The following is a 13,675-nucleotide window of genomic DNA, read 5'->3' as shown; positions in this document are numbered from 1 at the left end:
GAGGAACTTAACTTCAGAATTGATTGTCACGAAGTACATGAAGTTAAGGAATTCTGCTACCTAGGCAGCAAAATAACCAATGACGGTCGGAGCAAGGAGGACATCAAAAGCAGACTAGCACTGTCAGAAAGGGTATTCCTGGCCAAGAGAAGTCTACTAGTATCAAACATACACCTTAATTTGAGGAAGAAATTTCTGAGAACGTACATTTGGAGGTCAGCATTGTATGGTAGTGAAACATGGACTGTGGGAAAATCGGAACCGAAGAGAATCGAAGCATTTGAGATGTGGTTCTACAGACGAATGTTGAAAATTAGGTGGAGTGTTACGGTAAGGAATCAGGAGGTTCTGCGCAGAATCGGAGAGGAATGGAATATGCGAAAAACACTGACAAGGAGAAGGGACAGGATGACAGGACATTCGTTAAGTCATCAGGGAATGACTTTCCATGACATCAGAGGGAGCTGAAGAGCGCTAAACCTGTTGAGGAAGGCAGATACTGGAATACATTCAGCAAATTGAGGACGTAGGTTGCAAGCTCTACTCTTGTCTTCAAAATGTCGGGACAGGAGAGGATTTCGTGGCGGGCCGCATCAAACCAATCAGAAGACTGACGGCTCAAAGAAAAAACAAAGAAAAAAGAAAACGGTGACGAGGAAAGAGAATTCATATATCTGATCTACTGACGATGGGGTAATAACAGTAGTTGTCTTCATTATACGCGTAGTTAACGATGTTGGTTCCTGTAGGCAACCCAGTCGATGTACACACGTATTACTCATGTGCATAATATCAGCTGATGAGGGGGATGCAGAATACTTGTGGAATTTAAGTGAACTTACGTGATAGGGAAGGACAATAAGGAAAACAAAAGGAGACAGAATTATTACAGGGCACTAATTGCGAGGAAAGAACGAGAGGCACGTAATGATTTCGAGCAGGTTGCAACCGGTTGAGGAAAACAGCCCTGACCCAGTCCAACAAAAAAATACACCAACGTGAGATAAAGTGAGGAATACGAAGATAACAGTTACAGTAGAACAGGGAGGAAAAATTATCTAGAAGTCACATACCGGAAGGAAAATCGCGTGTCAAAATAGATACTGATCACAGACTCATAATTATGAAGAAGGGAACAGAATTACAAATTATGGAAAAAGAGTATTTTTTGAAGCGTTAAAAAGGGAAATTTAAGGCCATTTGACACTAATGGAAATTCTATGAGTTTATAATATTGTTGCGGATACTTCAGTGGTATAACTACAATTTAGAGTTCTTAAAGAAATTTAGTTAAACGGAGACTACTACTCAGGATGACTGGATTATACTTCTAAAAACGAAAAATAATTTGTAAATTACAATTTTTTAAACAGAAATAATGGTTTAAATTTCAGTTCTCACTCACACTAGTAAAAAAGTGTCACGTTCCCTCTGTGAACATAACTGTCCCATTTTATATGTACAATGCACCATGCACAATGCACGAGCACGGATGGCAGCTCAGTTTTAAGTGAGCATGATGCATGTCAGCTGGCCGTTTGATGTACTTCTTTCGTAACCAGATTCTGGGTCCGTTTTCATTTTTCCTCCCTTGCAGTTTTACATTTTAACTATTTTTTTATATTTAACTGTAACTTTTCACTTTGTCTGTTCTGGATTGTTAGTTACGATGATGGGTTATAATAATGGAACCAAGTAAACGGTTAAAGTCTGCCAAGTGTGATCAACGCCACTGTGAATAAATACTTTTTTCTGATTAGAATACTAGCGTCACTTTGGCATTGTTAAATATCATTCTACCGAGAGAGAAAGTTCAAAAATGTTGATTGGTATGAAGTTGTGTACCAGTGTCGGTATTTCAGTTTCAGTTCTGTCTTTGTGATAACTTGGTCACTGAAAGGAAATCTTTTCTAGGCTCTTTTGGATGTTCCGATACAAGAATATAAAGTATGCCACTATCGAGTTTGTCCCTGAATATCCCTTATTTTCTGACGCTCATGACATTGCAGGTGGAAAACTTAATTTTATCTAATCACAGTCGTTTAATGTATCTAGTTGCTATCGTTTCAGCTCATGTACCTGCCCAGGGCGGCCGGGTGGGCAGATGTACAGGTGGACATGGGTTGGCAAATGTTTTACAAGTGGATGGACATGCAGCTAGGCTGTATTATACCCGATTTTATTCCACAGAGCGAGCACACTAGGTCATCGGTGGCCAAACGGCTCGATGATCTACAGAATGCGCGTAATAGGGCATTATGAGGGTAGCCTACACTAGATACACCTGCCCACCCGGGCAATGAAGCCCTTTCCCCACGGATAGCGTTGAAAAAGCCTAATCTAGATGCACAAGTGACACTCCACACTCTACAAGGATACTGTCCGACTAGTAAAGATCATGTTGTGGAAACTCGAGAAACAAATCTCTCTCCATTCTCTATTTTCACAACCGTGACAGCAACATGTTCTGACCCCATACCCAGATATTGGTTTCGCAATGAGGCGACAGTCATTACATATGCGGAAAGAAACATGAACAAGCTTCATTCCTTTGTCGCAGCTAAATCAGGAAGTATGCTTTTCCAACGAGTGGATATACATGCGGGTAAGCCACAGTGGCAGTTCCACAGCTGGACACTGTTAATGCTGGCAGAAACTTCAGTACGCCGAAAAATCGGCTGTGCGGCGTTCTACCGTTGATGGCGTACGATATTGCTACAAGTGTAGCACAGCCTGACATTTCCACACCCGAATACGTAATAGGAACCCGCCTGCTGTGACAAAAGACGCAGCCAGATGAAGTATAAATACTCCTGTGTCAGAGGGCAGAATTATTCGGCATCTTGTGTTCTGCCGATGCAGTTTACCCGTCTGTCATCTGTCAAATGTACAGTTAGAGTGGCCGTCACGAAATTAGATACGCCGAAGTCGCACCCGCTGCCTGCAGTTCACAGGGGTAAGAGCTGGGATTCTCCCGCCTCATAGATTCGTTGCCATAATGTTAGCAGTAAAGTACATCAGCGTCATGGTTCCCATCCGATATTGTGTGTTCACGTGTGGTTTCAGTGTTCCATGGAATAGCGCATTGACAGGTTTTGTTACGGAACGAAATACAGAAGCAAGGGCCTGCGTAGAGGGTGCGAAGACATGCGAAAACAATCTAAAATTGTCGTATTGGATGTACTGAAGGTTAATTATTTGACAAAGTGCTGTTATAGTCAACACATTGCCTCACCAAGCAACTGCGTCTACTAGTCGGAGCCGCTGGTCTCGTTCCCGGGCTTCAAACGGGATTCGATGGTTAGAGGCAACTCAGCGGTCGCCTATGCCTCACACAGCAGCTCTTCACTTATCTTTCATAGTTCAGCTCGGAAGTTTGTAAGCTTTCTGCCAACCGCTACGGCTAGAGGTTGTGCACACCAGCCCAGCCGCCTCTGGCCTTACGACTAGAGGTAACCCTCTACAGGGTGAAAAGTATTTACACCGACAAACTCTGCGAGGTTGTAGGGGACATCAAAACAAATATTTTTCCCTAATGTCATTTTTCCCTATGAGCAGTACTTAAACCGGTAGAGGAAGATTTCTCTGGCGGCAAATTAATTAAACCAACAAACACTTGTCCTTTTTATTATGACCAAGAGACAACACATTAACACAACCCAACTTCAATTACAGTAGATTTTCAAAAATGCCTCCATTGACACGTAAACAAAGGTTACACGCTCAAATGGTTCAAATGGCTCTGGGCACTATGCGACTTAACTTCTGAGGTCATCAGTCACCTAGAACTTAGAACTAATTAAACCTAACTAACCTAAGGACATCACACTCATCCATGCCCGAGGCAGGATTCGAACCCGCGACCGTAGCGGTCGCTCGGCTCCAGACTGTAGCGCCTAGAACCGCACGGCCACTCCGGCCGGCAGTAACACTCTTAGATCATGTTCTGTCTGACACGGGCAAAAACCCCAGGAGTATTCTGAATTTTTCCTGCTGCTGCTACTATCCTGGCAACCAGATCCTCTTCTGATGCAAGAGGAGTTCCGTAAACAAGGTTGCACATCTCTCCCCACACAAATAAGTCCAAAGGGGACATATCTAGTGATCGAGCAGGCCATTGTACAGGACCACCTCTGCCAATCCACGTTTCTGGGAACAGTCGATCCAGGAATCGACGCACATGACGACTGAAATATGCCGGCGCTACCTCATGTTGGAACCACATGCGTTGTCTTGTAGGGGGTGGGGCGTCTTCCAGCAATTCTGGCAATGCTCTGGCGAGAAAATTGTAACAGTGTCTGACATTTAATGGCCTAGGTAGCAGATACGGCCCAATTAAACAGTCCCCAACAACACTGACTCACACACTAACGAAGAGCCGCACTTGATGAGTGTTAGTAACTGTTATCCTCACTCCAAACATCCGAATTGTGCATGTTGAAGACTCCATCACTCCCGAACGTTGCTTCATCGGTAAACAACACAGAGAATGGAAATGTAGGATGCATTTCACACTGTTCCAGGTACAACGGCGAAAACTGTGCTCTGGGTGGATAATCAACTGGTTCCAGGTTGTGGACACTCTGTACGTGAAATGGACGTAACAACTGCTCTCGAAGGACTGTTCATACATTCGTCTGATTCGTCCTCATGTTACGTGCAATTGCACGAGTGCTGATTCAAGGATCCCCCTCCACATGCTGCAAGACAGCTTCATCAAATTGCAGCATTCTTACCGTGCGGCGGCGTCCCTGTCCAGGTAATCTGCTAAATGACCCGGTCTCACGCAGACGTTGGTACACAGCAGCAGAGGTCATATGATGCGGGATACGGTGATTAGGATATAGTTGTCGATAAACCCGTTGTGCAGCTCGTCTGTTGTGGTGCGCTACATAGTACGCACCAACCATATCAGTGTACTCACTGCACGTGTATCGCTCCACTAGTAAACAGAAACAATGCACTACTACACGGTGGACAGCAGTTGGCTACAACTGAAGAGCGTAATACGCCCTCTAACAACTGAAAATCGTAATACGGCCTCTAACAACTGAAGAGCGTAATACGGTCTCCACCGGTTTAAATAATCCTCGTAGGAAAAAATGACATTAGGGAAAAACATTTATTTTGATGTCCCGTACAACCTCCCAGAGTTTGTCGGTTTAAATACTTCTCACCCTGTATTTGTCCGGCAAGGGTGCCGCGGCCGCCAATTGCTGATGCACTGCCTTTGCAGTCCATCTCATGGACGTCACATACTGCATGTGGGACACAGCTCGCGCCACGGCAGCAAAGCTGTGTGCATGTACAGTGTCACAGGTCAATAAATAAGTAAAATTGCTCTTGCATTGTTAGCTCCGCAACCGCCGCTGTAATACAGAATAAGGACGGCGTCTATCGCTGAAACAATAGGTTTTAGTTTATATCTTTTTTTTTTCCACGACACATTAACCTGATTGTTAAATCTGCTCAGAATATCCGGGTTCTGAAATAACCGATTATTGGTATTTTGTCCCTATTATCTCCTGTAATAAACGTACAAATCGAATAAAGGAAAGTCGTAAGTGATTGAATACTAGAAAAAAAAATCACCAGCAGTCTCGTACTGGTTTTCATCTTTTGAAACTCTGCTCAAGAGTTATTTTGTAATCAGGGATTATATCAGAGTTTGGGCACGGCGAATAGTCAGTGATAGGGGGTGAAAACTGAGGTTGAAGAAGTCTGTTTTTTGTGATAATTTGTCCGTTTCCAAGAGCTACGCGCAGATATAGGCATATTATGTGGACACTGCCAGCACATTAGCTGCCTTCTATTTATATTGTGCATTATGAATGAATACTTGTCAACTTCTTAATTTATTGCTGTTGCAACAATCTTCCTCCTCTTATTGCTGTTGCCACAATCTTCTTTTATTATTTCACAGAAAAGGCAGCCAAATCTTTAGTCCTTTTAAGTAAATAATGCGTTGGAATTCATCGTTACGTCACGCATTTCCACTTTAGGGCTGGTTTCATTCTGCAATACAGCGGATGTCCGACGACGACAACGAGAAACTACCGTACAGATCAGGTGAGAGCAAGTCTTACACATTGCTCGTACACACGTACTTTATGCTAGGGCACACGGCAACAGGGACGTTATTGTCTCAGTAATGATGTACCAAACCTTTTACCATGTGACTGTTGATCATTTCTGCCTGTAGTTTTACTAAAATAGTACTGATCGTTTTCCCCATTTCCTGTTATGACGCAATGTTTCAAAATAGCACAAATTTTACATTATTAGTAAAAAATAAAAAACAGTTATTATAACAGAGACCAAATAAATACCGAAAAATACCGGGTATTCGGAATTAAAATATCGGTACAGGTTTTAATCGGTCAGGTTTTCTGATCCTTGCTGGAGAACCCACACCACATACAGCACTGAAACGATAAGTGGCCACCCTGAAACACTGTGAAAAGTCCACGTGAACGAAATCAGCAACCTTACAAAATTTCTAATTTGCTTAATAGATCAATTCCGATGCACTCCAGTACTTATGTTACTTACTTACCCCATCCGATGGCCACGTAGGCACTAAGCTCAATGTTCTTCACTGTGAAGGTCTCCACCACGAGGATGTATAGGTAGAGGCCTGCAAATTATACAACGTGCATAATGTGAGAGATACCCAAACTAGAATTAGGTGGCAAAATTTGCAAAGCGACATTGTTCAATGAAACTTATGTCTGCATCCATAAGGTCTAAGCGTCATAAGTTAATATACCAATATGTTATTACAAAAGAACAGAATAATATACATATACAATCTACATTGTCATTAGAGAATAAATGTGTTTTCACATGATCTGTTGTGATGCCATACTACAACTCTCTCATGATACCAGCACAGGGTGAGACGTGCCAGTTGTCTATATGTCTGAATTATTTAACAAGTTGTTTCAGGACTACGTGATGGCATTATCAAGTTCTTAAAACTAATATTCCATTAGGAACAGTAAAAAGTAATAAGTAAGCAGCAAACATGCGTTGTCAGGTATTGTCTTGTATGTCTGATATTGTATGTTTGCTGCGTTGGTATTTTTTTCAGTGTCTCATGGAGAATTAATTTTAAGAACTTGGGATCAATTTGTACCGAAACTTGTGTTAAGTAAATAAAACTTTTTGCTTCTTTTGCGTCGTCCTCTGTACCGAATTCGTTTCAAATATGTTAAACGTCATTCTTCATATTGTTAGAGTTATGGAATTACTCTGTGAACTGAGATAGTTACCGTTTGCGGAATACTCGGTTGGTCATTGGTGTAACATAGATGTATAAGAATTTGAAATCCACTGTGTTAATGTTCAACAGTATTATTTATTTTATGTTTCGTTAAGAACATACTGTCCTCAGACAATTTCAGAGTAAACAGATTGCCTACACAATAGTGAGAGAATATAGTTGTACAAAGACAGATTATCTAAAAATGTGTGACCAGCGTACGCCGTTGTATCTTCATGAGAATCAAGTACATTGACATACACAAAGAAGCTATGACCAAATCAACCTTATATTGCGTTAGAGTAAAAGATTAAAAGTATAAGAATCTGTAATCCTAAACAGCACCCAAGTGTATACTGAAAGAGATACTATGTTACATGGAGAAAATAACTGGTGACGAGAGGAAGAAGCTGACTATAAGATAATATGCTTGTTCTAAATAGTATACATGTTCCCTACTCTCCAAATTACACAGCGGAATTGTATCGAATTCCTTCTGGATTGACAGGATCGTAGCATCAACCAGAGCCCCGTTCTACACTGGCGAACACATCAAGTTGGTTTTCGTAAGATCTATGAATAACCAACATTGATTATTATATATAGGGGATTTTAAATTTCTTTGAATATTATAAGGCATGAGCATAAAACTTGTTCCCCAATTCTACATCTGTTTGACACCACCATAACAGATCTATAATTGTGGGCACTTGACTGACAGTTCTTGGAAACGGGACTGGCGCTTTTTTCAGTGGCTTCACATCCTTCGGTGCTCCAATCACTGCTCCTATTACGAAAGGAAGCTGATACAAGTAATATCTGTGCATTTTCATCGGGCGTATATACCTTTCAGTTTCGAGTCATTTCATGAATTTCTATTCAGCCATCTCTGATTTCAGTATCTGACAGTTCGGCTTGTTGCAAAGACTGATTAAGAATTCTACGATTTCCTGCACAGAAACAATTTCGTAAAACCAACATCGGAATTTTGGTCATCATTCTCCCATTTTGAGATACTGTGCCGGTATTTTCAGTGAGAGACTAAGTAGATGATTTCCATGTGATTAGTGACGTTCGTGTGATCCTTAACCACAGTGGTCGCAACATAACAATTTTCAGTTCACTGAACGGTCCTCATATTGCTCTCCTTAGGCTCATTTTGCATATCAGTATACTTCCGTTTATGACCAACGCTTTTACATAGCTTAAATTTTGGATGAACCGCTGTTTTCTTGTGCACCAACTTTCTGACGTGGTTAATGAACAGCGATGGGTGTTTCCCATTGTACAAAATTTTTTCGTCAAATTGGAAATTCATGGTAAGGTCTTATAGGACCAAACTGCAGAAGTCATCGATCCCTATGCCTACACACTACTTAACCTAACTTATAGTTTAAGTTAGGTTAAGTAGTGTGTACGCTTAGGGATCGATGACCTACACTATGAACAACACACACACATCCATGCCCCAGGGAGGACTCGAACCTCCGACGGGGGAGACGCACGGTCCGTACAAGGCGCCTGAGACCGCGGGGCTACCCTGCGCGGCCTTTTTTTTTCTCTTTCGTTTTTGATTTGGCACATACGGGCCCTGTATTTTATATTTATCCATTGGTGATGCTCAGGTACTCTACAGTTAGTTTCCGGTCTCTTTCCTTCCGTAACATTCACCTGACTACTGATGATTTGACAGCCTTATGCTCACTGTTTTCTTTCTCTGCGTTAACTAATTCGAAAAGCTCAGGTATATTAGTTTCTAGCGAGTCTAAAACGTTCTCCTCTCTAGTCGGCTCCCTGAAACTGTAAGTCTTTTTCAGAGAAAATGTTCAGCCCAATTTCATTCAAATCCGTGATGACCCTTCCGTTCTACTGTGGTCCATGTGGCAGGTGGTCTATAAAAGCATCCGATTACCATCCTTGACTCACCTTTGATGCTTACCTTCACTAGTATTATTTCACATTCAGAATGTATAACAACTTCACTACATATTATCGACCACTTAACAGAAAAAAATAAGCAGTGACCACTGGCATGTAATGTATCCTTTCCGTATTTATTCCAGTCCGACTTTACGATTTCACAGTTATTCACTTCGGATTTCTATTACAGTGTTTCTTATAATCTTTAAAAACGAAGACTAATTCTGGTCCCTTACGACTGACGCTCCTACACATTATCAATAGCACATTACTATTTTGTTTTTCTACGGAAGATCGATGATTGCGGCAGGCTTGCATTTGTCTCTGAACATAAATAAATGTAACACATGGAGTGTAGGAATTCGAAGATATCCACTACTATTCCATTACAGGCTTTATTGCGAAGTCAACTTAGTTTTCAGCCCTAAATCATCTAAATTTGTCTAAATATTTAAATCTGAGGGTAGTTTAGTTAGGTACTTACGTAGGAATTTGCTCTGTGAATTAATATTTACTGATTATCATACCACTCGTAGATGATAACAAATGGATTTAAAAATGAAAAAGAAAGCATTTAAATGAAAGCTTTTATTGATGGAAAAATACTTCAATTGAAGACTTTACTTTTACCAGTAATCATTCTTTATTTACATTTGTTTACAATTTATTGTTTTGACGTTTTTCTGAATTTTGGGGAAGATGGTCCAAGGAGGAAACGTCGTCTTCCGATTCTTCGTCTTCTTCTGGCACAGGATCTATACTGATTTTCTCCTCGACGTCAGTCTCATCATCGATTTAGGTCGAATCGAGAAAGATGACCTCTTCTGTTTGAGACGTAAAGCATGTAAGCGCCCTTGGAGTCGCTAAATGCAGCCAATCACTTCATAGACATTTTCCTGCCTGAACAAGCTGCTGGTCATACCATCCAGCACGTGCAGCATATTGTGGTGAGCAGTTCCAGGACCGATGTGGTTTATTGGTTGCAATAGAGGACAGATCGTTTTTGGTGCTCTTCCATCCGCATTTCAGTGGATCCAGCTGATGGTTTCTCCAGATCTGAACCCTCAAGTTGAATCTGAAGGAGTGCTGACGAGCGGCAACTTCGGTGGGAGGCAAAGATTCCAAGCTGATGTTATTACTTTTCTATAGAGCTATCTGGATCAGTTGTAGACGAATTTCATTCAAATGCTCCGAGCCACCACCCGTGTGCAAGCACACAATAAACTTCACTACCGCATCAGCGACCTTAACCGGATTGCTACTGGAATCCACGAATTCCGAGGTGCCTTGTTGGAGGTTTGCATTCTTTTGAAATATTTTTAAAAATTTGACTTTTTCCCTTCCGGAAAAATATAGAGGTGGAATCACAGCCACCGAAGACAAAACAGTTGTTCTTTGGTTTGTTCAGAGAGCTTGGACTTGTGGTCGGTGTAGATGAATGTGACTTGTTTCCAGGCTTCATAAGGAAGATACTGGCTACGGGCTAATCCAGCTCAGTACTGTCACCTGCGTGATCTGTCAGCAGGACCAACAAATCAGTATCTTCCCCGTCAATGAAGAAGCTGACTCCCTGCCTCGAGTTTAATGGTCTGTACTCTCAATGGCCTGCTTGACTTGGTAGTATTAAGCGAATAATTTTTTTCTGCCAGCATCGAGATAACACGTTTCTTATTAAGTTCGATTAGTAAGAAACGTTCTTTTGACATAATATGTAGCAGTGTTTCATTCAATAAAACAGAAGCTGATGACACAGCCTGGGCTCTTTGGGAGTGTTCACAGATTTTATCCCTTACTCAGCACCCTTCCAAGGGATCCATCAAGCACTATCGTGTAACTGAACGCAAAGCGTTTTTTGAGGTAATAATTTCGTATGACCCAGTAGCTTGGTGTAGGTTTTTCTACTCGACCGCACTTTGGCGACTTGTGTGTCCCTAATCTACTCCAGTTATCCAACCGCGTAAGGGGGATCCATAGATTAACGAGGTATCCAAATCATGCATTGTTTTTGGGGACTCCTTACATAGTTGAGAGGTACTGGCTAGGTTAAGACGAAAACCGAAAAACCCAACGTTCGATCGATATTCAATCCCGCGACATCACGGTTTCCAGGTACATGGACTTTACCGTCAGAAAACCAGGATCGAATTTTTGATGTCGTTCACGTACTTTTCATGGATGGAGGAAAACACATCGTCAGTTCCCACGCAACTCGGTGTATGAGGAACCCACCATTAAGGACGAAGTATGTGTTGCTTCTTATTTTAACACTGGCTGGATTGAGTAGTTAGAAAGGTCTGATTTTCTTGTCTCGCACCTTATTCTGTCGCATCAGAAAGAGTTAATGGTTATGGGGCTAACGCAAAGGCGAAGTGTGACTCGAATTGTTGTGGTGAGAAGGGATTCGACGAAATATTGTTTCTGAACTAACAGGATCTGATTCACCATTCACCTCTGCCCTACGCATCACGGCTCGTAGGGGCAGTGCACGTGTCCAAAGTCTTTCCCGTGAATATTTTTCATACCTTTTCCCATTTTTTAGATACTACTTCTATGATTAATCCAAACACAAGTTATTAACAGAAAAATTATAAATTAACTACTTGAATAATTAACAAATAGAGCTAACTACACAGATAGGTACGTACCGAACAACATTGCTCATAAATGTGAATGTGGATTATTTTGGATTCAAAAGTAATCTGACTTCACATAAAAGTCTTACCAGAAATTAAGGCTACGAATACTTTCACGTATTTATTTGTATCTTTGGAAAGGAGTCACTGAATTACGAGATCTATTTACACAGAATTTGATACTCTTCAACCTTACTTGACGACATTTTTCATTTAGAGTAGCCATGTTTGTGTTAGAGGCGCTGGAACGTGAACATGACTCCCTTTTCCGCCAAGTTGGTAAATATTACCCATCTTTGTTATGACTAAACGTCTGACCCAATTTTAAGTTCGAAGCAGTTAATTTTACTCGTAAGTTAATGGTCACTCATTTCGGTGTCTTGGAAATTGTCTGTAGGATGTATCGTTGTCGAGTAATAATTGAAAAACCGAAAACTTCCTAAAATTCAGTGGTTTTTCGACCTTCAAAAGTTTAGCATCAGCCAGAAACTGTTGTAGACTCATTTAATTGTTACTTAGGATATCTAACGTCGTTTAAAATTACTTCCAGATTGTGCATATTTATTGGGCAGCGCGGCCTTATTTCGGGCTAATTTTTCAGGACTATTTACAGGCAGAAAATAATTACCGCTCACAATGCGGGCCGATCGCTTCTCATAGAACCCCGAAGTCTTTTATCTAGCACTGACTGCCGCTGGCATAGCATTCCAGGAAGGTGACTTTTCGACTTTTCGGCAGAAGTCAAGATTCCTTTGAAGCGTGTTTTGGCCTGATGGTTCTGCTTGTAAAAACGGAGGCTCTCCACGAGTGTAGGTGTTTCGCCACGCTACGTTAACATAGCTTCACATAAACTGCAGAGAAAACTACGCGCAAAACAGTCGTCAGGGAAGAGAAGGATTTAATATGGTCGCGTACAGATTAGTCGTGGCAACCACTTACGTTATTAATTATAAGGCGTTGGCTATTTTGTTAATTGACTGGAATAAAGTGCAGATAGTGATTATTTTACATCAGCTATTAACAGCAAGTGTCACGAGGCAGTCTGGCAATGGAGTGACGCGATCATGAGCAGGATCTCTGTCTCTGGTAACAAAATTTTAATTCTAATAAACTATGCTACATACAGCTCTAATCTGTGCTCTAAATGGTACCTTAACTTATAACGTTTTTTATGGTCACTCTTCCACATGTCTTTCCGGTTTTTCAACAAAATGTAGCTTAATTCATAAAGTTCTTGTGAATACATTGCTAAATGTGTAACGAAAGTATCAGTTTTTTTTTTTTTTTTCTATCTCGCTTGTTACAAGCAGCGTAATTTACGAGTGCTGACGTCACAATGTCTTCCAGGCAGAAGAAAGCTCAATGTTGTGGTTTCATGAAATACAGTCGCCTATTATAATTCAGCGAATGTTCCGATGTGCGTATGGTCAAAATCCGCCAGATGTGAGAAACATCAAAAGACAGCACAAAAAGTTTCAAATTACCGGCAATTTTGGTAACAAGGCAAGACGTGGTAATCCTGAAGTGAGTGACGACACCGTTGACATGGTGCGTACGCCATTTCAAGGGAGTCTGCGGAGGTTAGCGGGTCGTGCTTCCAGAGAAAGAGGCGTACCTCAGAGCACTGTGATGAATATTTCCACATCCGGCTGCATTTCCACGCGTACAAAATGCAGCTCCTAGAAGTTTTGCAGCCAAATGATAGGAACATGCTGGAGCCAGATGTAGACAGTGACTACCTTAATACAGTTCGTTTTTCCGATGAAGTGACTTCATATCTCCGAGAAATACATGATAACCGGATGTGAAGGGAGCGGATAACATGTTTGCTCAATTAATACGGAAAGTTTGTCACGCT

At 41.3% G+C, this 13,675-nt stretch overlaps 1 protein-coding gene across 1 annotated transcript in view; it reads right to left on the bottom strand.

Moving 5' to 3' along the window:
* LOC124788686 (diuretic hormone receptor-like) overlaps positions 1-13,675 on the bottom strand; it is a 202,432-nt gene that overhangs the window by 77,568 nt on the left and 111,189 nt on the right. The window contains exon 6 of the mRNA XM_047255968.1: positions 6,557-6,637. Within this exon, the coding sequence (XP_047111924.1) occupies positions 6,557-6,637 (81 nt within the window). The remainder of the gene's footprint in view (positions 1-6,556; positions 6,638-13,675) is intronic.

This window comes from Schistocerca piceifrons, chromosome 3 (assembly GCF_021461385.2).
Source record: "Schistocerca piceifrons isolate TAMUIC-IGC-003096 chromosome 3, iqSchPice1.1, whole genome shotgun sequence".
Lineage (NCBI taxonomy): Eukaryota > Metazoa > Arthropoda > Insecta > Orthoptera > Acrididae > Schistocerca > Schistocerca piceifrons.
The sequence above is the reverse complement of the archived record's forward strand: the minus strand, read 5'-3'. Positions and strand labels throughout refer to the sequence as shown.